Here is a 24797-nt window from a genome sequence, read left to right as displayed (position 1 = left end):
CCGAAAATTCTAGAGAAATTCAAGTTCTGGAAATTGCGCTCACTCATATGAAATCTAACGTCAAATAAATTTCTCTTTACTAGCTTGTTTACACTCGTACACTTCTGCTCAAAGCAACTCGATCAACAACTCCCTGATCGTTCGCTAAGCGAATAAACCACTGTTTGACTCTTGTTTTATTTTAATCAGTTATTCCCTCATTTTACCACGCAACATTTCCTTTTGTAAAGCTGTAAAATACAAGACTTTTTTTTTTACTCCCCTTTAATATAAACCGACCATTTCACTACAAAGGCTGCTACTTCACGGAGACATGCAGTTCCTCATGCCTTCGGCACTTTGGCGACTCTATAAGCTCCGAAGAAGGTGTGATGTTGAGTCAGCCACATCCTGCTATCATCAATAGTGACAAGGCTGATGTAATCACCCGCATGCAGCGGCACTATCCTACCGGTGTTTACCGATCCATAGTCTGCCGATCCACCTAACCCCGTTTGCAATACGCTCACTGGTATCCCGTTTACGGAAAGAGCCACCTGGTTATGAAGCGAAGGCCCGTTTGGATAGCTCTCGAAAAAAGCTTGGGCGTAGATGTAATAAACTCCGTCCACCGTGGCTGTTAATCGGCCATCCTTATACGTGAACCGTCGAAACGGTTTGTCCAACCGAAAATCGGTTAGCTCTGTCGAGAAAAGGACGTGTAAAATTACAATTAGGATCAACTGAACAACAACTGAAAACTTTAGGCTTAACCTGCTGATATTAATGTCTGTCAACAATTTACATTTATTTACCTGTGTTGGCAGGGTATATACGACTTTCTCCAATAGTCCCGGACAAATGTGCCAGTGGCCTCTAATAAAAAATAAACATAATTTTTGCAGTTAAACTATAGACCCGGCGTGTACAGCAAAATCTAATCGTTTCTTTTTTCTTTGTTTTGGGTGACGGAAGGAAAACATCAGTCGTGTGATTCTGGGGTACAGTCGCCTTGAACTGCTGCCTAAAAACTTCGCGTGTAACTTTGGGTCAACAAATTTCAGTAAAGTATCCCTAATCTTTGTAAATACACATTATCATCGGGAAAGTCTAAAGTTTCGCTGGTCAAGTCAAGCTACTGGCCTTGGGACTTTCCACGTTGATTTTTATACCCGTTTCGGCCGTTTTTTTTTTTTAAGTTTGTGTTAACTTAAAGTTGACTGTTACCTTCTCTGCATCGGATCAGCACTGCCTCGAACATGTTTTTAAGCATAAAATTTAAGCATACACCCAGAGTAGTATTATTTACCCGTTTCCCCGCTTGTAGCATCCCTGTGGCAAGTAAGATCAAAAGTGCTTGCCGCAACATGATTAGAATCGGTACGCAGCAGAAATGGAACCTAAAAAAATATTGAGATCCATCAACACGAAGAAAAAAAATCCTTCAGCGAGGATATACTTAATTGAATTAGCAGTATTCATGAATTCCATAGTGACTTACGCTTTCAAGTTTAGGTCACGTATATCAGAAGCAAGAACGGTTCAAGCGAACAAGTTTCGTTAAGTTAGAGGCTTACTTTCTTCTGACCGCGCGAGTGATTTAACTTTTCAAACTCTAGGAAATTTAGTTGTACTACCAGAACACTGTACGAGGTCCAAGTTGCTATGGCTAAATAGAAACCAGCTTTGCGAGAACTTTTTTTCTTCAAAGATTTGATTGATTCGTAAAATATGAAGTGACCAATCAGAATGGCCCTTTGCATTAGACAATGTCAGTTGTCGTGAAATTTTCCTTCCGAAAGCACGTGCAGTGGCTCACTGATATTTTAAATAATGAGATGCATTCTTTGTGAAGGCCTTCTTGTTCCTAAATAACCATATCCTTTGGTCAAGTTTTATTAAGTTAGAGGCTTACTTTGTTCTGACCCCTCGAGTGATATTTAACTTTTCAAACTCTTGGAAATTTAGCTCTAATACCAGAACACTGTACGAGGTCCAGGTTGTTATGGCTAAATAGAAACCAACTTTGCGAGAACTCTTTTTTTGTTTTTTTCGGAGATTTGATTGATTCGTAAAATATGAAATGACTAATCAGAATGGCTCTTTGCACTAGGTAATGTCAGTTGTCGTGAAATTTTCCTTCCGAAAGCACGTGCAGTGGCTCACTGATACTTAAAATAATGGGAGGCATTCTTTGTGAAGGCGTTCTTGTTCCTAAATAACCATAACCTTTGGCCATGTATATTTCATTTCAATTTTAAATATTAAATATAGCCAGCAAATTTCACTAAAATAAATTGAAACTGTGATGACCGATTAGGTCGCTTACACTTTGATATCTCCTACGCACTGCGTTGGTTCATAGCTCGGTTTGCCAGGAAGAGACGAAGTGACACATTTTATTTTATTAGCTTCGCCGAAAAAATCACAGAGAAATGGTAGTTACATGACCAATTACTTGGGCGCCTACAGGCCCACTCAGGTACATTATGCAATATTTGTCCTTAGGTGCGGCCGATTTTTCGTAATAAAAACAATGTAAAAGAAATGTCATGTTGTTTTAAGCCTGGTGAATAAATGATAGATGTATTTTTTTCAGTCAGTGGCACAGGAACTAGTAATCGGAACGTCAAAGGTTCGACTCCTCTTGGGAGAACTCGGAGTTTCTTTCTCCGAGTACGCTTGTGTCATTGACCGAAAAAAAAAAATCATCGATCAAGTAAACAATATCTTGGTTGAATGACTCTAACTGTCACTGAAACTGCTCCCAGCAAAGGTGAGGAGAACCCGAAGAATGTGGATCGTGAAGGGTGGGAAATGTCAACTATCGCCTTGTGCGAAGTCAAGTAAAAGAGGACTAATGAATATTGTAAATATTTGCCACTATTCACCGACGTTGAGGTGCATAATTGTCTTAGCATATACCAAACCCGGCAGTGAATAGCCAGCCCCAATAAGCGACTTTGCCTCTGAAAAGTTTCGAAAAATGCCCTGGAGCTACATTCACGAAGCTCTCCTAAATTAAGATGTACCCTAAGTGTTGTTAGACTAAAATAGGCTATTGTCAAGAGACAATACCATACGATACATCTTAACTTAAAAGGAGGCCTTCGTGAATACATTTGTTTGAATTTGTCTGAATTTTTTTCATCAATAGAATGATAAATTAAACGCTAAAGGGACTTGTGATAACAAAAAAGTTGAAAGTTCTCATCTCAAAGTTAAAAAAGCTTTCGGCTCGTATTCCCTGGAACTCCCTCTCATTTTGAACCAGGTGACGTAAGCAAAATATGCGCCATTTTCTTCTCTTGCATGACGAGATGCAGGTTTTGTCCTAGTACTAAGCTTTCAATTTTGTTGTTGCCACGCGTAATAACGTTAAAAGAGAAAGGACGCGAAGTGGTCACTCTAGTTTGCTTATAAATGTAGTCCGTAAGCTATTCTGGGCACTCACTGTATTAGTTAACGAATCAATAATTAGTTATGAATAGCTTTTGCAATACTGTATTTGTTATAGTCATGCAAATAAAGCTTGTTGTTGTTGTTGGCACTGTTGATGTAGTTAGACACACGCTAAGATCCATAATAGCAAAAACCCGAGTTTCTGCAGTTACAACTATCAGTTAACTATTACAATTTTCATTGCATCCATGAATTATCTTTAATTGTTAAAATTACATTGAAAAAGTGTCTCTTGTGCTAGTTAAAAATTATCAAGTTTGCCCTTTGGCACACTATTTTTTCCTGTAAGGTTTTTCGGTGGACTGGCGTTTCGAAGCCCATTGCGATTAGCAATATTACACTATTAACTATAAACTATAAACGTTTGCTTTCGTGTTTCCTCGTTTGAACAGGCAAAGTACTACTTACTTATTTTAAACTTGTGGTTAGTGTACCAACGAAATCGTGCCCTCTGGATCCTGTCCCCACGAAAGTAGTCAAAGAATGTTTGGATGACCTCGTGCGCTTGCTAACTGTTATTATTAACCAGTCATTACAGTCTGGTGTTTTCCCTGACGTATGGAAAGAGGCCCTTGTAACTCCTACGCTCAAGAAGTGTGGTTCTGATTTGGCTTTCAAAAATGTTCGTCCTATAAGTAATCTCCAATTTGTTTCTAAGTTAGTCGAACGAGCAGCAGCGGATCAGCTACAGTCCTATCTGGTTAAGAATAACCTGTTTCCTACGCTCCAATCAGCACATCGTCCTAACCATAGAACTGAAACAGCCCTACTCAAAATTAAAAATGATATTCTAATGAGTATGGATAAACAACACGTTACGCTTCTTATCCTTCTGGACCTCAGCGCTGCCTTCGACACGGTTGACCACCAAATTCTCTTAAACCGTTTGTGCACAGAATTTGGTGTATCTGGACAAGTCTTCGACTGATTCGCCTCGTATTTATCTGATCGCTTTCAGAAAATTTTAGTTGATGGTGTACTATCAGTCCGGTTCAACATCGACTTTGGGGTTCCCCAAGGCAGCTGCCTGGGTCCTCTATTATTCGTAATTTATTCCAGTAAGCTGTTCAATACTGTCAACAACCACTTGCCAAAAGTACATGCCTATGCCCATGACACTCAGTTATATTTGGCCTTTAAACCTGGTAATTCCACCAACGAAACTGCTGCCGTGTCATCTATACAATCCTGCATTCGTGATCTACAGAACTGGATGCTGATGGACTGATTAAAACTTAATCCTGACAAAACAGAATTTCTTATTCTTGGAACAAGACAGCAACTCGAGAAAGTAATTACTAGTTGTTGTTGGTGAATCTCGAATACGTCCTTCAACAAAGGTGAAAAACTTGGGATCATGGTTTGACCCTAATCTTGATATGATTAGCCATATCAATAATATCTGCAGTTCGTCTTTTTATTATCTCTACAACTTACGTAGGATCAGTGAGAAAGTATTTGCCTCATCAATCTGCCATATCCCTTATCCACGCGTTTATCACTAGTAAATTGGACTACTACAACAGTCTTTTATATGGCCTTCCTTTTATATGGCCTTCCATATGAATAAACTTCAAAGAGTTCAAAATGCTGCTGCGAGACTTGTCACTAACACTCCTTGCGTCTGTCATATCACTCCCATTTTGAAAGATCTTCACTGGTCGCCCATCAAATACAGAATTGAATTCAAAATTGTGCTGCTAACATTCAAGTGCCTCCAAGGACTTGCACCACAATATTTGGTCGATCTTATCGCTATCGCTCCCCAGTCAAGATATAATCTTAGGTCCAGGAATGCAACTCTGTTGGTACCAGCCAAAGCGCGGTGCTTACCTACACTTGCTTACCGAGCTTTTCAGTCGGCGGCTCCGAAACTATGGAACAGTCTTCTGGCGGAGATCAGAAACATTCAGATCCTCACCTCTTTTAAACAAGCCCTCAAAACATACTTTTTTCAGATAGCTTTTAATTGATTTACTTATACATTTTTATGATAGCGTTTTAACCGATTTATTAATTTGATCTTATTGCTGTTAAGCGCATATGAAAATATTTCTATTGTATATGCGCAATATAAGTTTTATATTTATTATTATTATTATTATTATTATTATTGTTATTATTATTATTATTATTATTATTATTATTATTATTATTATCAATCATCGATTGATCGATTGATTCACTGATTGACTGAAAAAGCCATATCATCTCCCAGGCTTCTGGACAGTGCTCGTTGGATTGATTGATTGATTGATTGATTGAATGATCATGATTGATTGATTGATTGATCAAGCACATAATTTTCCAGGCTTCCAACGCCCCTTGGGTTGAAGCTTTAATCTGACACCCCAGCCTGCCGTTCGTTGGAGATTTGGGTGTTGTGAAATACTCCACGGACTACTCCACGGCCTAACCCATGGACTACTCCACGCACTCCCAGACGGACTACTTCACGGTGTACTCCATGGACCGACTACCAAATGATAAACCCAAGAGAAGGATAGCTCAAAATCCTGTCACTAGAGAGTATATTATTTGCAGTTAGTTTTTCAAAACAATCACATGCAGGGGATTGTGAATGTTAAAAAATGAATGTAAAAAGGTAAAAGTCCGTGGCGTAGTCCGCAGATCGGGGGGTTTCAAGTGTTTTCAAGTTGTCCCCAACATCTCGACCGCTCTCGAAGTTCTCTTAATCTCAAGACTAAAACTTCGTTATAAAAATCTCTCTGGCCTCAAAGTTTGCCAAGCTATTCTATTTGACATATCCTGCAATCCTTACTTATAAACCGACTCAACTAAAACTGATTACACTGCAAGAATAACCTCGGTTACTTGACTGCATATAACTAAACAATTCTTGGAATAAGGTGTTATCATAAATGAGAGTGTTTCCATCAGTAAGTTTGTATCGGCGCCCTATTTATTGAGAAAAATTACGCTGGCTAATTCCAACCAGTTAGTTGGGGTTAGTTTTCTAAAAAAAAATAAAATAAAATAAAAACTTTGGTGATGTGTCGGCGGGGGTGTGGAAACGAATGTTTAGTTTTATTAACAGAATAAGGCAATTTGGTCATGTCCCGGGACATTATTCGTAGGCTTACATGAAGTACTGATCATTTGGTCATCTAGCTCCTCGTCAGAGCGCATGGATTCGCTCTGATGAAGGGCTAACTCTCGAGTACTAGCGTTTCCCTTCGTCAGAGCGAATCACTCTAAGTTGGACAGTGCTGGAAATGAATCCGGGTCTTCCTGATTGCAAGTCCGACGCCGTAATAGCGGTCGTTAACGCTGCCTCTAACATACAGCTATTTCAATTGACATTGTGAGAAAGCCTACGTGACAATCAAGGTGACGTGGGTAATTTATTTATAACTCTACTAAAGTCAGCTTTGGCGCACCCCTACTAGAAACAAATCACAGAGGCAAATATTTATTATGTTTTCTCCCATCCTATGACAATAACAAATGAACACATTACAGCCAAATTACAAAATTTACAGCTACCCATACTAGTACTACCCTCACGATTGCCTAAGCTTGAGGCCTTAAAATTCGACTTTTTTGAAATAGCTGTAAAAAAACATACATACTTTGTGTTCTGCAGTGAAAAATTCCGCAATGAACATTGAGTAAGACGAGTTTGCTACTCTCTACACAGCAGTTGTCTTCACCGGAAATTTTGATGTTTTGCGCACAAACTGACGTAAATCCTAACGTCATAGACAAAAATAAGGGGAACCCCCCAAGACGACGAGTCATCAATACAGAAAGATGAAGAAAGGGAAAGATGGATTTACATTTTTTTGGCCATTTAAAGACAGTTAATGGCCGATATACGTAGCTATATAGAGTACAATGGTATGACATCATAGCATGGCCAAAGTAGTGCTTTTGGCAGACTCTTCATTTGCAGTGTCATCATACCACAGGAGGTTCTAATTTGTGCCTTTTAATCTTTTTCATTACAGTAACAAAATTGTCTTTCTAAATTAAAATTTTATTGACAATGAACAGATTACAGCATTATTGCACAGAAAAAATTTACAAAGAGTAGTACCTGATACAGACAAGAAAAAAAATTCCACATTATTTCAACCTCGTTCCCAGGGCTTTTCCCTTCTCGTGGGGGGCGGGCCCGCCCGCCCCCCACGAGAAGGGAAAAGCCCTGGGAACGAGGTTGACATTAATTCACTAAAGGATATGTGAGCTACTTTCACAATAAGTTAAAGTTAATTAGTTAAGTTAGTTGTCTTATAGTAGGGCGTGAGAGAGAGGACATAACAAATAAGTGGCAGTGGTTTTTAGGGTCTATATTCATTTATTCAGAGGTTGGATTTCCATGTTTTTTGACTAGCTGAGGCTGCCTTGTTCGATCGATTCAAGATATAACTCTTTGAATCTTTTGAGTAGCTAAGGTAGCCTCTTAGATCTGGAGGGCGTTCATTGAGTTTACATTGCTAGATGAAATATCTTGCAATTAGCAGGCAGCAAAATGCATATTATTTGACTATTGCTGAAACTAATTTGAACTTTTTTACTCCCGATATGGCATCTCAAACCAGGACCCTACTGTGACATGCATGCCTGTCTGTTCAAGCCAATCTACTACGTGACCTTTCTAGCTACACCTGAAAGCCTGACGTGTGACGTCCCAAGTCCAAATACATATATGTCTGTAACATTTTACAGCCAAAGTCTGGGATTTTGATGGGAATCTGATTTGAGATACTCCTTACAAACAGGAGACAAGAATATATTATAACATAGCTTTTAAATTCGTGTAATCAAATTCAATTGCGCGTGCGTACTTCATACTCCCATTGTGCACGCTGGTGACGTCAGCAAACAAATTTGTCGAGATAAAACATTTTAACTACCTCGTTGAAAATGTTATTAAACAACTGGTCCATGCGTCACCTGTGCGTTCATCGAAATATGAAGCACTCGGGAAGTTTGGAGAGCACTCAAGAAGCTAGAGTTGCTTTAGGCTACGCCTCGAGCAACCGGCTCTTACGCATCTTTCGTGCTCTCCAAACTTTCCGTGTGCTTGATATCTCGATGAACGCACAAATGACGCATGAAAAATACTCAATGTTTTCTTCATCATCAGGATACTGATAAGTACGGTCTTCATTATGCTAGGCTTTCCATTGTAATACTTCTGACTTTAATGTCCCGACTGTCCGTTATAACGGTGTTTGCTTTCAAGTCGTACTGCGACGTGGAATTCACGTTCATAAGTCTCGACTCAAAAAAATGTAAAAGCGCCTTCCGAAACTTGGGAAGTCTCCACGTGTAAAGAAACGGATGAATAAGAGGGGAAACGTACAGGAATATTCCTGCGATGCCATAGGTATACACCAAAGCTGTCGAGTTACACGTGTTGCACGAGAGGGCCAATATTATTGTAATAAACCAGGGAAGATAACATGTTGTAAACACACCGAGAACTATTAAAACCAGCTTGAAAATTTTACGTTCCCTCTTAATGAAGAATTGAGTTTGTCTATTAATCACACTGTCATTAAATTCTCTTGACGTTCTTCGTGTTACGGTAATGACTCTGGTGTTGAGGTACATCATGAAAGCGTACGGAATAACAACGTGGGCTGCAAGTAAACTTCCGCTTGAGATGATTCTATTCAATACAGCCGAGGTAATTCCAGCTGTCAAGGAATAACACCATATACACACCGCAACGACGTACGTTCGTGTCTTAGTAACTGTTGAGACGTACCTTAGAGGGAAGACTATTGCTATGTAACGATCAACAGACAATAACAACAGATGTAATATTGGACCGATCGAAACGAATGCGTTCACAGATAGCATGATTGTGTACGAAAACGGAGTCTTCCTTGAGATGAAACTGGCGAGCCAATAATAAGCGGTCAATGGCGACTGAACAGCTCCAACAAAAAGATCAGAGAGAGCAAGACTCATCAGCAGAACGTTAGAAGGTGCGACGTGAAGCTCCCTGTTTGGATCTTTGTTAAAGGTATATAATGCAAATATGTTAACAAGAATTGTCACTGGTGCGAAAGATAGGATGGCCACAGCGGCGATCAAAGATATAAAATAAAAATCGAAACCAAACTGGGCTGGCATGGCTTCGAGAACATTGTCAAACGTTGCTTCCCAAACACTTTCCGAACCTGGCAATATAGCCATGGTCTTGTTAGACTATTGTGTAGATGGCAAACCACAGCTCTTGGCAATAATGAAATGATAGTGTTGCACAAAATGCGCGCTCATTAATGAGAACGGAAAATCAACAATGCGTGCATTTTGAAGTAATGCCCGTCTTCCCCGTCATAAGACCCTAAGGGTGCAGGTGAAAGAGGCATGACGGTCCGAGCTTCGTAAAATATCTTTTGCTAAAATGTCGTGACATGAAATCTACTGAAGCTTTTCAGAAACGTTTATTGACATGCCATGAAAGAGAAACAAGACGCCCCATGGATCTCACGTCTGTAATACCTTTAAGTCCACCCCACTCCACGGAAACAAACACTTTCTAATATATCGGCTGTTTGACTGTTTCTTTCCTGTTGTTATTGTGAACACGCCCCATGAACTACGCATTTTCCACCAATCAGGGAAACCACCTGATATATTGAACATACTTCTTCGTCATGATTAAAACTGATGATTCTTTGTTATGACTTGTTATGGTCCAGAACTTGTAATGACCTACAACGACTGCACTGTTGAATAAATATGTCGAGCTCGATTGCGATTTCGGAGAAAAAACAACTGTTCTTCCAAAGACAGTATCAACTTCTTAAAAAAAGAATCCTTCTATTTAAAGCTCTCGAATTCTGTCTTCCAAGTCATTTCTATTCCGTTTTTCACCGACTTCAACTGGGGTTAAAGTTTATCATGAGAGTCTACTAAAAACAATGATTATTTTTATTGAATAGCTTCCTATTTTTTATTCTTATCTGCATGCATGGTTTGCCCTTAAGCTTGAATTTGAAAGCCATTCATATGAATCACCTTTCTTTTTGCAACACCGGGACCGGTCGACCTCATAATATTTACCGCATCATACAATTTCCCTATGATCTGGAAAACAACTTTCAATGACTAGTTATTGTTACATGGAAACAAATTGTTACTAATATATTTGACTGGTTATGTTTCTTTTGTGTTGATATGACTGAGTCCGCTTACGTCCAGCAATCAGGTAGACTGCCCAATTGCTGAGTCCCTCTGCTCTCTCAGAGTGAATGTTTATTCATTCATTTATTTATTTATTTATTTTTAGACCCAAACAAATTGAAAAGTTTCTCCGGGTTTAAAAACAGATAAAGCGAATTTTTTGGCGGACTGAAATCTAACCATCCCGGCACCATTCCATCCGAGCCTTTGTACACACTACTTCACTCGACTGATTACTATGATTTATAAGGCGCTGGTTAACTCTGTTTCGTCATTGCTCCTGAAGCCCAGAAAAGCCCAGAAGGATAAACTACAAGAACTCCAGTTTCGTACAAGTAGAATTCCAGCTGGAGCCAAATACGACACGCTCGGCTTTGACATATATATCTAACCCACCCAATTACAATGCCGACAATTCCAGTTCATTTACCGGTAAATCGCGCTCGAATGAGCAGATTTAACAAGTAATTTAAACTAAAATACATTAACGAAATGATATCCATAAACCGCTTGGATGTTTATGAGAGAAGGTGGAAACTTTTTTTTTTCAATGAAGATGAAAAGGTGGAAATGAATCGAAAATAAGGGCATGAGCTAGTATTTCTTAGTTCAGTTAAGCTTTCAATTATAGTATTTCTCACTAATGTTAACAGTTCTTCGACGGCCAAACCATGTTCTTTGGTTCCTCCAAAAATACTTGAACGTCTCTTTGTATTTTGGAAGTTGCCACGCGTACAAAATTGGGTTCAATCCAGAGTTTGCATACGTTAAGCTGCCTGAAAACCCGAAAGATATCATCAACCAAGACAAATTAGGATGACATGGTATACACAAATAAATCAGCATCTGAACTATGAACCAAGGCATGTAGCAGACGAGAAATGCACAGATTACGATAGTTATCGCTTTGAAGAGTTTTCTTTCTCTTCGAAGGATGATTGAACGACTTCTTGTCGATTCGGCTTCCTGTTCTTTTACTTGGGAATATCTGTGAAAGCGGAACAGGATTACCACGTACATAATTAACATGCTGAAAAGAATCAAGAAAAGTTGCACATTGTAAACAGCTCCCATTATGGCAAAGTAGTCGCGTAGCATGAGAAATGAGCAACCGAAAGCCAAGAAGTACAACCAGCAAATACAACTTGCGATGAGGAGTCGCTTCTTTGTAACCCTTGATCGGTACTGGAGTGGAGACACCACAGCAAAAAGTCTATCCGCTGTTAACAGGAGCATGTGTCCAAAGCTCACATTGACAGAAAAGACGTTGATTGCAAAGATAACGGAAAGATCAAATGGCGATTTCTCCTTAGAAAATATCACCCAGCCCCAGTAGGCGGTGAGCGGACAGACTACTAAACCAACTAACAGATCGGCGAAGGCCATGGAAACCAGAATGAAGTTAGAAGACGATGAACGAAGTTTTTTAAGAGGATCCTTCCAAACCGCTAACAGGACTAGTATATTTCCAATCACGATTACAGGTGACATTACTATCGAGAGAACAGCACTGGTAGCCGACAAAGGCTTCACATTTTCTAGATGTAGCCAAGCTTCTTGTAAAGCTTTCTCGCTCGTCATGTTCCAGAAGTCATAATGACCTACAACAGCTGCCATTTAAAGTCGAGCTGTGATTTTTTCTTGGGTTCGTTGAATGCCAGCTGCTTCAAAGACACACAGTTTCTAGGATTTTTAAATTTTCCAAGTGCCGCAAACCGTGTTATTTATATTCTTATCCCGGTTACAGCATGAATTTTTATTATGAAACAATTATTTATATTGAATAGATAAATATTGTATTCGGTCACGGTTTACATGTTATCTTTGAATTGGAGAGCTGTTCAGTTAAAAAACTCGCTTTACAGCGGTAACTGAGGTCATAATATTTACTACATTCTTGAAATATTAATTTCTATGCTTAGTAAAACAACTTCAAATAAAATTATAGACTGCAAATAAAGACGAGTTATTACAACACGGAAACAAAGTAACTGTCACAGATATATTGGCTGTTTGTTTATTTCGTCTGAACATTATTAACTGGTGACTTTTACCTCTGAGGGAAAAATGTTAAGACAAACCAACAAGACATTTTTAAGTACCGACGCTGACAGTTTAGCATTTACAGATGGGCAAAATGTTTTCGTGAGAGGAATTATTCCAGACCGCAAGCGCAAAAACAAAGCTTGAGAACAGTAGGGAGGTTGAAGTATCTTAACAATTGTTGGCGCCGAAGCGAAGAACCACGCAAGTGGCCGTTTCCTTTGTTACTGGGGTCAGCGATATAAATTCTTATGAATCTTATTGAGTGCAATATTCATTATTAAGAAGGTGAGGTGAGCAATATAATGAAGTAGGTATTTTTCTCGCGAACAAAAATACCGTTGTATTATTTTGGTTTTCAACTCCGATTGATTCTGCTTTTGCTTCACGTAGATTTTTTAACAGCCTGGGCACGGCTACATTTCACCAAAAAACAATTTGGAATTTGGTGTAATTGAAATGTAAAAAGTGTAAACTGCTAGTGACGTCATTTCAGGCCCAATTGTTCCCTTGCTGATCACGTGGAAACCCTGTGAAGTATTTTTCTATTTTAGTCGTACGCGCGTAAAGTCCGGTTTTTTGCACGTGATCAAAATTTCCTGGGGACCACACAGACTAGTAAAGACTGCGCTGCAAGATAAATATTGTATTTTATTTATTTATTTATTGATCGCTTTTATTCTTACCAGCTTACAGAACTGTAATGAATTACAATATATTCCAACACTTCTTACAACACAATTTTGTTCACTAAAACAGATATAAAGATAAAAGATTGACATTGCTAAGACCTTACAATAAAGTATTAAAAAAAACGAACAAAATACAGTGGAACCCGGACACCTGCTTAATACGGACGATACTCGTTATTACGGACAGTTTTCTTGGTCCCACCTGACACATTTTCCTTAATATTAGCCCTCTTGATAAGGACACTTTTTCTGGTCCCAACAGTGTCCGTAATAACAGGGTTTGACTGTACTAGAAAAAAGGAACTATCGTATAGCTTAGGAGCGGAAGACTGGGCAGAGCAAGGATAAAGCAGATGGTACGAGAAGAACTAGCAGTACGGGATAATATTTAATCCTTTTGGAGGGTTGTTGCGGTTGCCAAGCAAAACTCGCAATAAGAAGCACAACTGATCAGAGACAACCAACAAGGAAATTTAAGCAAATTACGTTAAATCCGTGAGTCCCAAAATTAAGCATCACACATTCTACGCAGGATTTTAGTCATATCCTGCACGTATTTCTTCCGGTTGTTCTGTTGTTCACACAGAGGTTACGAAAACGTCATTTGTGTTGTAAAAATTATGTATAAATAAGTTCCGCATGTAATCTTGTTTCAAACTCCCTGATGAAGTCTGTAGTTATCAGACGAAACCAGTCGGAGAATAAACCTTGACGGAGTAAACAAGATTCCGTTGCTGTGTCACTGCTCCTCACTAGTACTGTGTTTAACAAATCCTCACAAAAGTACATTAATTAACACGTTCGATTACATCTCATAAACAACTAAAAAATAGTTGTATTGTTTAACTTCGTTGTGGCAACTTTTTGATAACACAATGAAAATAGGAGATCTTTTGTTTCATAAGGATTCGATATTGAGCTTCCAAAAAAATTAGTTAGAATTTATATATGCTTACAACAGAATACCAATTGTCTAGAGAGAATGATCTCTTGTAAATGCGGTCCACCACAATAAGAGACTAAAAACATGAGAATCACTGTTCAGATTTTGTCACCTCAGATTTCGTTTATTCATTGACTTCCCTCAGTCTTTTTTGACGGTGAATTTTTTATTATACGTGGAGAAATGATCCTTTTATCAACTGATCTAGATGTTTGCAGTTAGTACGCAACTTAAGCAGTTCCGAAAAGAAAGCCTGAAAACAATTCAGGCTTGAAAGGGATTCGAACCCATGACCTCTGCGATGCCGGTGCAGTGCTCGACCAACTTAGCTATTAAGCCAACTGGGAGCTGGTCATATTGTGAGTTCGTAATATACCCGTGAAGTATTAATAAATGAATGTAAATATATGAGACATATATTTTGAACTGCGAATGAAAGATCACTTTCCCGCTTTCGACAACTGCTTAAGTTACGTACTATAACTGCAAGGATCTTTCTTGTATTTGATCTTTCATCCGCAGTTCAAAATATATCTTTCATATGTTTACATTCATTTATTCATCCTTCACGGGTATATTACGAACTCACAATATGAACAGCTCCCAGTTGGCTTGATAGCTCAGTTGTGTAACGATACGAATGTAACGTGGCGGACAAATGTAACGATAGGTTTTTGGCTATTTTGCCGGCGTAGTGAGAAGAGTTTGGCTTATCTCGGCGACTTTACCGGTACTCGGGGGCGAGCAAATATTACTTGCGAATTACTTGTGATCGGTGCGTGGACCGAAAACTAGCAACAGGCTCTGCTAGCGCGGAATACGGGGAAGAAAATCGGCAGAGCAAACTAGCTTGGCAGCCGGCACTTGTAACAAATTGCCAGAGGTACAAGGTCTAGCTTCTTCGTTCCATGGCGAAAACAGACAGCAAAAGGAGAGGTCTTTTTGGACAAAGCAACTTTATTAGTTGCAGAGTGACAGTCAACCTCGTAGATACTTCACAACTAATACAAGCTTTGTCGAGAAAGAGGTTGTTGTTGTTGTTCATCGTGGTATATGTTGTATTTGACCAAACTCTTTAACTTGATAAACTCGAAGATTTACATGATAACATTCCTTGAGAAAGAATTCCGCTACTCACGACGTACAAGATACATTCCGCTACATTTAGAAGCCTGAGTAATGTTCCAGAGTTCCTTCGAGAGTCACACTCAAAACAAGAATAATCCGAGAAATCCGATTACAAAATGATCGCGTGCGAATTTAACTAGTTCCAGTTCTTACTCGTTTCCAACACACTCCCCCTTGATTGAAGGAGTCAATCATAAGTCGAAACTGTAAAGATAACTCTTTAAATTCAGTCCAATGTTCACAGTTTTAGATCTGACAGTTAAGGTGCAGTAACCACAATTGGAATATCTTCATCTCTGACTACACAAACGTTCCTTGCTTTGTCACACTGGACAGCTCCCATATCAGCTGCTCCGTCATCAAACACATTAACTTCAGGAGGACAGAGCTTCTGAATTGGACGTTTGATACGAATCCTGCTAAGCGATTTGTCTACTGTCGCCACTTCGGCGGCGCGAACAAACGTTGTCTCTTCCTCGCAACAGGTTCTCTACTTTCCCCATTCTCCACTGCTGTCTAGGTGTTTTGTCTGCATATACGTGCACAAGGTCACCGCTTTGAATGGCTCTTCTTGGTTCTCCCTTAAGTTTCTTCTTACATGTAATGCACTTAGAGAGTACATCCTTCACAGCTTGTCGTCCTTTGATTATCCAGAACTGTGCCCGAGTTTCAGTGAGAGTTTCTCTAACCCCATTGTGTTTCACGTTTTCATAACTTTGTGCAATTACTAATCTTGTGAAGTGCTGCTTTTTAGGTAACAGGACTGGAAACTTAGCTGAGTATGGAAGTGAGGAATTCTGAATCCTTCCTTGCATCGCAATACTCCATCTTCATCTTTAAAGATTCCTAACTGTTCCCAAGTCGAACTAGATCTTTCCCTTTCATCAAGTTTCCCTTGAACGTCTTTGTACCAGAGAATTTTTGCGGCATTCATTTCCTGTGAACTAACATTTAATGCATTTCTGGAACTCTTTCAATCCGTCTGATGAATTTCAATACAAGGGCGGTTACTCTGATAAGCTTGCTGAGACTGCTAAATCTCTCTGGTTGGACGGCTTCAGAGAAGTTTTCAGGGGCTTGGACTAATACGGTCATTACTCGTGAGATTCCATCTGCATCTTCTTTCTTCTATTTCCCTGTAGCTCCTTCTGAAAGGGTGCCTTCACCAACAGGACAATAAGGTGGGCTTGGCCATTGATCCTTCTCCTTCTCTAGAAATGGTGCTCCTCTCCACCATAGCTCATTGGATACAAGATCGGAACTTTTAGTTCCTCACGAGGCAATGTCACTTGTGTTAAGTTCAGAAGGCCAATATCGCCAATGTCCTTTACTGCAGAGACTTCGAATCTTTGTCACTCGATTCTACACAAACTGCTTGAATTGTTTTGACTCTTCATTAATCCACCACCATACGATTTGAAAATCAATCCAATTGAACACAGCATCAATCTTGACGGAACAAGCCAATGCCTTGTAAACAGCTGTCATCAGGTTTGCTAGAGTCAATGCTGCCATCAATTCCAATCTAGGAATTGTTTCCCCCTTCAAGGGTGTCACCCTAATTTTAGAGGCTAACAGCTGCGAATAGCTGACATTAGAGGTTGTCACTACTCGCGTCTGCAAAGCCGTGTAGCTGAATCGACGTGACATCTTCTGCTTCTATCCCATCTAGGACACAGCGAGGGACACGAATCACTGAAACGCTCAACATGTCTTCTGCTACTTCGTTCCACTTTAAACAGAGTTCTTCTGGCAGGGCCTCATCCCAGCCAATCTTAAGCTGACATATCTCTTGAAGCATACACTTCAAGGGCAACATAACTGGTGACAGCAAGCCTAATGGATCACAAAATCGAGCAGTGATGCTCAACGGTTTCCGCTATGTCAGTGTTCCATCCAATGCTTGCGTAGCAAAGGTTGCAAAATCAAACTTAAAGCTCTCTTGTATCCTATCCCATGGGACTCCCATCACTTTGATGAGGTCTGGTTTCCGAAGGTGGCTGAGTTGATGATGACAGGTTAACTTCCTCCTTCTCAATCAAGTGATTGAGTTCTTCGTTGCTCGATGCACATTTTCGCATGTTGAAAGCTCCTTCTCTGAATCACAACTTCAATTTTCCGTGCAGTTCGAAGCAGTCCTTTACTGAATCGTTTCCGGATCCAAAGTCATCCACATATAGAGCTCTGACAACAGTGTTCACAAAGCATGGATCAATGTTCTCATACTTGCTTAAATGATTTCTCAGGGTTACATTCAAAATGAATGGTGAACAGACAAGGCCAAACACAAGCCGCGTGAATCTAAAGATAATGACTTCTGGATTCAAGGAACTGATGTCACTTATCCACAAGAACCTTAACAAATTCCTCTGTTTAGGATTCACTCCAACATTTAAAAATGCTTTCTCCAAGTCACCAATCGATGCAACTCTGTGGAGACGAAATCGTAGGAGAATGTCAAAGATCAATGGTGTTAAGGCTGGACCAGGGAGTAGATAGTCATTCAGACTTGGTTCACTCTGAGATTTAGCACTAGCATCATACACTATTCGTAGTTTGGTAGTAGTTCTGTCTCCCTTCACGACTTCCTTATGAGGAATATTATGCACAGTTTCTGGTATGACGTCTTGATCAAGACTCTTGTCAACCAATTCTACAACACCAGAGTTCAGTTGATCCTTAATGACATCATCATACTGTTGTAGTATGTCAGGCTTGGACTTCAATCTTGCTAATGAGGAGCTGAGGCGTTTTTGTGCTACCAAGTAGTTGTCTGGAATTGTAGGGTGTTCTTCCTTAAAGGGAAGAACTTTACTTTGGCAAGATAATCTTCATAGAATTCTTCTTCTCTATCAGTTCACTCCAGGAGTATCATAGTCCCAAAACTTGTTCAGTTCTTCTTTCAGAGAGACGTCAACTGACTTTAAGTCTTCTTCAACTACTTAACACTCTGTCTTCATAACATGCAACATGTTAACACTTGGTGAGCTCTACAATGCATCTGCTAAAACATAACCCAGCCTTGTACGAACCGCTACAGGTCCATGTCACTGCCCCCATACCGCATGGTTCTGGACAATGGACCAGTAATAATCAGCACCAATCATAGCAAGGGGTAAGCCTTGTAGATGAGGGTAACTTTGCTGTGCAATCTCAATGGTCTGGTTGGCTATGGGTCCACAAATCAGTTCAACTTCATAAGCATTGACAAACACTTTCAACTGATCTTGGCATTCCAGTGCGAATTGAACAATGTCACATTTCTTCAATGAGGCTTCATTGTTTCCGAGCGTCTTAATCAGAACTGTTTCACTTCCAAATGAGGGCAGGCCTAACTTGTTCCTCAACCGTGTACTTATGAATCAATGAGACCCCTCACATGGCAAGAATTTTCTCCATTAGGATTTCCGACCCTCGATGTGGCAGTTTGCAGCAAAACAGAATAATTCTTAACATCTTGAGTGCAATACAAATTTGTACTTACAGTTTGTTCCTGAGTGGTTCTTCTTGCTTGCGTGAACTATGGTGAAAAGTTTTGCACGCTGCATAGCGATACATGATGCTTCCCGCCACAAATATAACATCTGGCTTGGCAATCCCGGCTCACATCACCACTCCTCAAACAACCAAAACATCGCCCTTTTTGGCGGAGAATTTTTTTCTTCGCTTCTGGTTCCGTAACAACAGCGCATTTTGTCGAAGGATGTTGTCCATTGCAGAAAGTACACGACATTTCCTTATGTTCTTGAGGCCTGTCGCTGTATGAAACAAGTGTCGAAGACGTGAGGGGGTCTCTTATTTTGACCGAACCGTAATCCATATCCAAACTCTCGTTTTTCCCTCATTTTCGACTGATCTGTCACTGGACCGAGAACACACCTTTGTTGTACCTGTAACTTCTCTGCAAACGACTTTATTGATGTGTCAAGGTCCCACTCGTCGCTCATACCACGACTCAAAATCAAACGCAACCCTTGAGGAATTTTCGCCATGATCACTGGGGTTAGGAATGTTCCGTACGTGTCAATGGAAATTCCGATTCCTTGCAAACTTCGAACAGCCGACTTTGTTTTGTCCAACAATTGCCGCAATTGTTTAAGATCACCAGTATTATTCACTTTTGGTAGCTGCATTAACATCTCGATGTGTTTAGAAATGATAGGGAGCTTAAGCATCGACGACAAACGACAGGACGACGACGGGCCGGAAGTAAATTCGTGATGCTTTGAATGAACTGCGCATGTCAGTCTCAGTCAAGCCGTCGTCGTGCGTACGTCGACGACTGAATTTTGAGTGAGTTGGCGTTCTCTCGAAAACGTAAGTAATAACCTGTTTAAACTCGCGAAAACTCGGTGTATACTCTGCCTTTATTTTGTATGGATTATTTGATTCGTTATTGGTTGATAAAGCCTGTTTTTATCGCATTTTGTTATTTATAACTTATTCTGTGAACGCGCCACCTACGGGTGTATTTTTTCAGGAAATCCAACATGGCTTCTTCGCAAGACACTTCGAAGAAAGGGTAAGTATCAGGGCTTTGCAGATGTCATTCTTCGGTAGTTTGCCACTAACTTACATCAGCTATTAGTGAAGTAAATTGTTGCTTAAGGTTGCTAAAAATTTGGCCCTAAAGTTCTATTTTTCTATTATCGAACAGGAACAAATATTTTCAGTGGTCAACGGAGCACGATGTCATCATGTGTGGTGAAGTTCTTGTCTTGGAACCGTTTAATTTCAAACCGAGGAGCCCGGAAAGGGGAAAGGTTTGGGAAGCTATTGCCCAGCGGCTGAATGCCATTGACCAGCCAAAGTTCAGAGTCTCTGCCAGAGCTGTCCGTGACAGGTACTCTCTCTTGACTGCAAAACAAGCCCAAAAATTACGGGACGAGGAGAAAGCGTCAGGTATTCATGTGGAAATATCAGAAATGGATAGTTTGCTCGAAGATACAGTAATATGAATTCTTCATCATCAATCGCACCATCGTTTTGCATCCGGAGAAGAAGAGTCCGCATATCTCTAAACGACATATTCGAACGAGAGGTTTCAGGTCGTCTTCGTTTGGGGCTTTTGCTTAAGTTTTTATTTTTCCCGCCGAGAACGAAACCCGCTACCCACTCTTTACAGACATGACGTCATACTTCTGTCGTCGTCGTCTCATTCGTCGTCGATGCTTAAGCTCCCTGATAACTTCTTTGCTTCCGAACCGCTTGTTTAGGAGATCGACTGCATGGCTGTAATTTGAGCTTGTGAGAGGTAAACCAGAAATGGTTTCGGCTGCAGCGCCCTCCAATAATGATTTCAAATACTAATATTTTTCGACTTCATTCAGAACCTCACTCGTGTGAATTGCGGATGAAAACCTGTCCCAAAATGTTGTCCATTTTGTAGCATTCCCTGTAAACTTAGGTAACGTGAGTACGGTAGCTTTGCCTTGTTTGTGCCCTTCACACCATTTTGAGCAGGGAAAGATCCTTGCGGACTCGCCGATGGCAAAAAAATGTCACCGTTTCTTCGACATCATTCGCTTCCTGCTTAGGAGCGAAAAACATAAGGTGATCAATAAGATCGTTTCTTGTAGCGATGCGTTAAACTCGCAGCGCTCTAGGATTTCCTTTTCGATTGCGTCGGCTTCCAATAATTCTGCGATTTCTTGATCAAGCGATGCAATTTCCTTCTGATGTTTTTCCTGGTTAATCTTTTGCGACTTCAGCTTCAGTCGGATGCTTTCCATATCGCCTTTGTTGAGTAACTCCTTCGCATCGTTCATTCATTTACGAACGTGAACTCTGAGCCCTGAGCTCTCCAGAATTTTCTTTTTGACATCCGACATGGCGAAGGTCACAACGCACGCGCTCTGTTCCCCTTGCTTTCACTCCCGGGTTATATGCCTCGATGGTGATTGGCTAGGGTGCTTGGGGAGTAAAACAATAGGAAAATGGGAAAGGAATGTAGCACTTGGTTGAGCAGCTGGCGTTTGTGGGAAGGAGGCAATACGAGTCCTCTAAAAACCACTGCGTGGGAGGCTACTGTTCTGTTGAAATGCAAAAATACTGCCCAGATAAATATCGACCATATGTTCTAATGTACAAAATGTTCCATTAGTAACCGGACAATCTATTGAAAGGACGTGTGATTTAAGGTTCCGATTAGTAACTGGACGTTCTATTGAAATTACACATGCTCTATTGTTGGTTATTGTGGTAGCTGCTTGCTATTCTAAATGATCATTGAGTGATAACGAGATATCTTTCCTAGTTTGAGGAAGGGGGCGATTTCCTATCGTGACAGGTCGCAGAGCACTGCATCGGCATCACAGAGGTCATGGGTTCATAGCTCAGTTGGTAGAGCACTGCACCGGCATCGCAGAGGTCATGGGTTCATAGCTCAGTTGGTAGAGCACTGCACCGACATCGCAGAGGTCATGGGTTCATAGCTCAGTTGGTAGAGCACTGCACCGGCATCGCAGAGGTCATGGGTTCGAATCCCGATCAAGCCTGAATTTTTTCCAGGCTTTCTTTTCGCAACTGGTTAAGCTGCGTACTAACTGCGAAGATCTTTCTTCTATTTTATCTTTCATCCGCAGTTGAAAATTATGTTTCATATATTTACATTCATTTGATCTGGGTGTGTTCGCTTAATGGAGTTTGTGTTTGTGTGTGTTTGAAAACACCAGCTTCTTTTAATCGAAGAATAAAAAGGCCAGCGTCAATACTGAATCTTTTCAGTAACTTGGTCTTGTTTCTTTTTCCTTGTTTGCTTGCTGGTTTGTTTTTAAAGCAAAGACAAGACTACGTCAGCAGTAACTATGTTAATGGTCAGGATTTCTTTGAAACCTTTTTAAGTGTGAAAGCCACTTTGCTTAACATACAAATTGCAAATTTAAGATGAATTATTATTATTTTCATTTACATATCTTTTGTGTTCTTAGTGTTTCAACTATACCCAGCGGCCAGGTAACCGATATAGCTAGAGAACGAAGAGCTTTATAACAGCTTGAATATTCAAAACAACAATTTGCGAAACGCTGCTGGCTCTTCAAGTACTCAGCAGCGTCAAGAAGATCTGATTCAGTTGTTGTTATGGAAATTTCATTAAATTTTAAAACGAATAATTTTAAGATTGATATGACACTAGAATGCAGATTTTACCGAATTCACTAACGTGCGCGCTGCGCTCCACGGTTGACAAAAAAAAGAGCAAATCGCAAGAATACCTCATTTGAAACACCCGTAATTAACCGTTTCGTTTTTGCAATATGGCTCAGTGCAGTGTTGGGTTACTTCAACTATTGGAATACTTCAAGCGAAGAGGCTTTACAGAACGCATGGCTGGGTTTAGGTGAGGGATATTCTAAGGCTGTATCCGCAACGTATGCTGTTCCTTCCATAGTCATGTCTCCTATCATCGTGTTTGGAAATTCATTTGTAATTCTATCTGTTTTGAAAGACCCTTTAAAAAAACTTCGATCGTCGCCTCCAACCTATATTCTTTTATCAATGGCCATTGCTGATCTTTTAGTTGGTTTGCTCATTTGCCCAGTAAATGTGTATTTGGGTTTCACTGTATTTTACCACAAAGATCCAACATTCCTACCCTTGGTGGACAGTGGATTCTTAACACCAGTTAGCATTGGTCACGTGTTTCTTCTCACCATCGACAGGCTCCTTGCATTGGTGACTCCACTGCATTATCGAGTTAAAGTTACAAATAAGCGAGTCTGCATGGCCACAGTAACTTGCTGGATCTATTGCATCTTGTGTGGATGTGCGTTTTATCTGTTATGCGAACATTACATCATAATGGGAACCTTTTACAACTTGCAAATATTTCTCGTTCTTCTTTGTATGTTAGTGATGTACTTTGTGCTGCTTTGTCGCTTTCGTAGCTATTCCAAGACGGCAAGACAGTTGAACGAACAGTCAAACTCTAACCGTCAACAGATATTTCAAAGAGAGAAAAAACTCTCCAAGGCTATCGCCATTGTCATTTGCGCATTCCTACGCTGCTTCATGCCGTGGTTGATCGTGCAGATAATAATGTATCTTTGTTTGTCATGCCAACCTAATTTATCGTTGGTGGTTCTGTTTTATGCACTCTCGGCCAATTTAGTGCATGCAAATTCTGGGTTGAATCCATTTTTGTACGCATGGAGGCTTCCAAAATATCGAGATACATTCAAGTACCTTTTGAAGAAACGAATTAAATGCTGTGCTCATGAAAACAGACAAGACGCGGAACATCGTGTTTGCGATACAAGGCTTTGATAGCACCATATGCATCATGTTAGAAGTTAAAGGAGTAACATAACTTTAGCCTGCTCTGTAAAGGTGGTTATTAATAAAAAGCAATATACAATCCTCGCATGTAAGACGTGGTAGAAACGTTAATTACTTTTTCCTGTCTTATGTTTACCCTCCTTCTCTTCTGACAAAAGGCCGTAAATTCGTTAAGACCGAAATTTTAATTGCCAAAGAAAATATTTTAATGTCGAGATTTCATCTCACAGCATCGAGAGCCGGCAGGTTGAAGCCACTTTCATATAGTGCTATGAAACTTCATATTGTTGGGAGGTGCGTCTTGTATTGCCCCAAACAGCCTACATCTTACTTAGAGAAAAAGCGGTGTCAACAATTGCACAAGAACACCACTTAGATTCTAGGCAGGCCGTTTCGCTCAGTTCACCTTTTCTCGCTTTCCTTTGCTTTAGTATCTCGATCTCGTACTCGCCAGGAAGCAAGAAGATAGATTAAGACGCGTCATTGTTGAAGTCTATTTATTGAAATATACATCTTTAGAACGTTTAATTAGGGTTTGCTATCGCGAAATACCATTAGCACTGTTTGCTGATCATGACATAGAAAGGACCGTGACGGTCAGTAGTCTTGGATCTTGGATTATTCCTCCCAAGTAGTATTAAATAACACCGGCAGATCTGAAAGTTATGAAACATAAATAACTAGGACATAAAAAGTATGAATAAATGAAATGTTTGCTGCTTGAGTCATACCGTTTTGATTTGAGTGGGAGGGCTCATCGCTAGAATTCCCCACAAGGCCGGCCTGAGCCTAGACTGACACAGTCCTATCGTTTGCTGTTGCCGGAGAAAGCGTGTTCCTGTACCACCAGGAAGAAAGTGCAATTGATAGAAGCCAGAAAAACAGTGAGGGGCTATAGCAGTGTATTCGGCGCTGGAGATCTATTGTAGTTGTTAGCCTGATGAATTCAGGGAGGTTAACGTCAGTGAACAACGTTTTTTTTAATGTTTTTAAGAGATTTGAAATATAAACATTTTTGAAATCACTATGGCGCCGAGTTCCTGTAATTTTAAGTTCTCGTTTCAGTCGTGTACATGATCTTCGCTGTTGAACACATAATCCTGAAC

The 24797-nt window shown here is 40.2% G+C and overlaps 2 protein-coding genes across 4 annotated transcripts; both read right to left on the bottom strand.

The window, feature by feature from the left end:
- Positions 1–273: 273 nt before the first annotated feature.
- Positions 274–23829, bottom strand: LOC146469966 (uncharacterized). 3 transcript variants are annotated; one of them, XM_085122064.1, is made up of 4 exons: positions 23009–23829; positions 1289–1379; positions 795–855; positions 274–682 (listed from the first exon to the last, which is right to left on the bottom strand). In XM_085122064.1, the coding sequence occupies exons 2-4, from the start codon at positions 1346–1348 to the stop codon at positions 324–326; spliced, it is 480 nt and encodes a 159-aa protein (XP_084978190.1). In that variant the 5' UTR covers positions 1349–1379; positions 23009–23829; the 3' UTR covers positions 274–323. The 3 variants fall into 3 exon arrangements, with proteins under 3 accessions (XP_084978190.1, XP_084978188.1, XP_084978189.1); XM_085122062.1 differs by lacking the exon at positions 23009–23829 and adding an exon at positions 8015–8359; XM_085122063.1 differs by lacking the exon at positions 23009–23829 and adding an exon at positions 1481–1645.
- On the bottom strand, positions 10483–12522 carry LOC146469967 (adenosine receptor A3-like). Its single transcript, XM_085122060.1, has one exon. It carries the CDS (start codon positions 12223–12225, stop codon positions 11230–11232), a length of 996 nt encoding a protein of 331 aa, XP_084978186.1. The 5' UTR covers positions 12226–12522; the 3' UTR covers positions 10483–11229.
- Positions 23830–24797: the final 968 nt, after the last annotated feature.

Source organism: Pavona decussata, unplaced genomic scaffold, assembly GCF_977016875.1.
Source record: "Pavona decussata unplaced genomic scaffold, jaPavDecu1.1 SCAFFOLD_114, whole genome shotgun sequence".
Lineage (NCBI taxonomy): Eukaryota > Metazoa > Cnidaria > Anthozoa > Scleractinia > Agariciidae > Pavona > Pavona decussata.
Note: the sequence above shows the minus strand (reverse complement) of the source record. Positions and strands in the feature narration are given on the sequence as shown.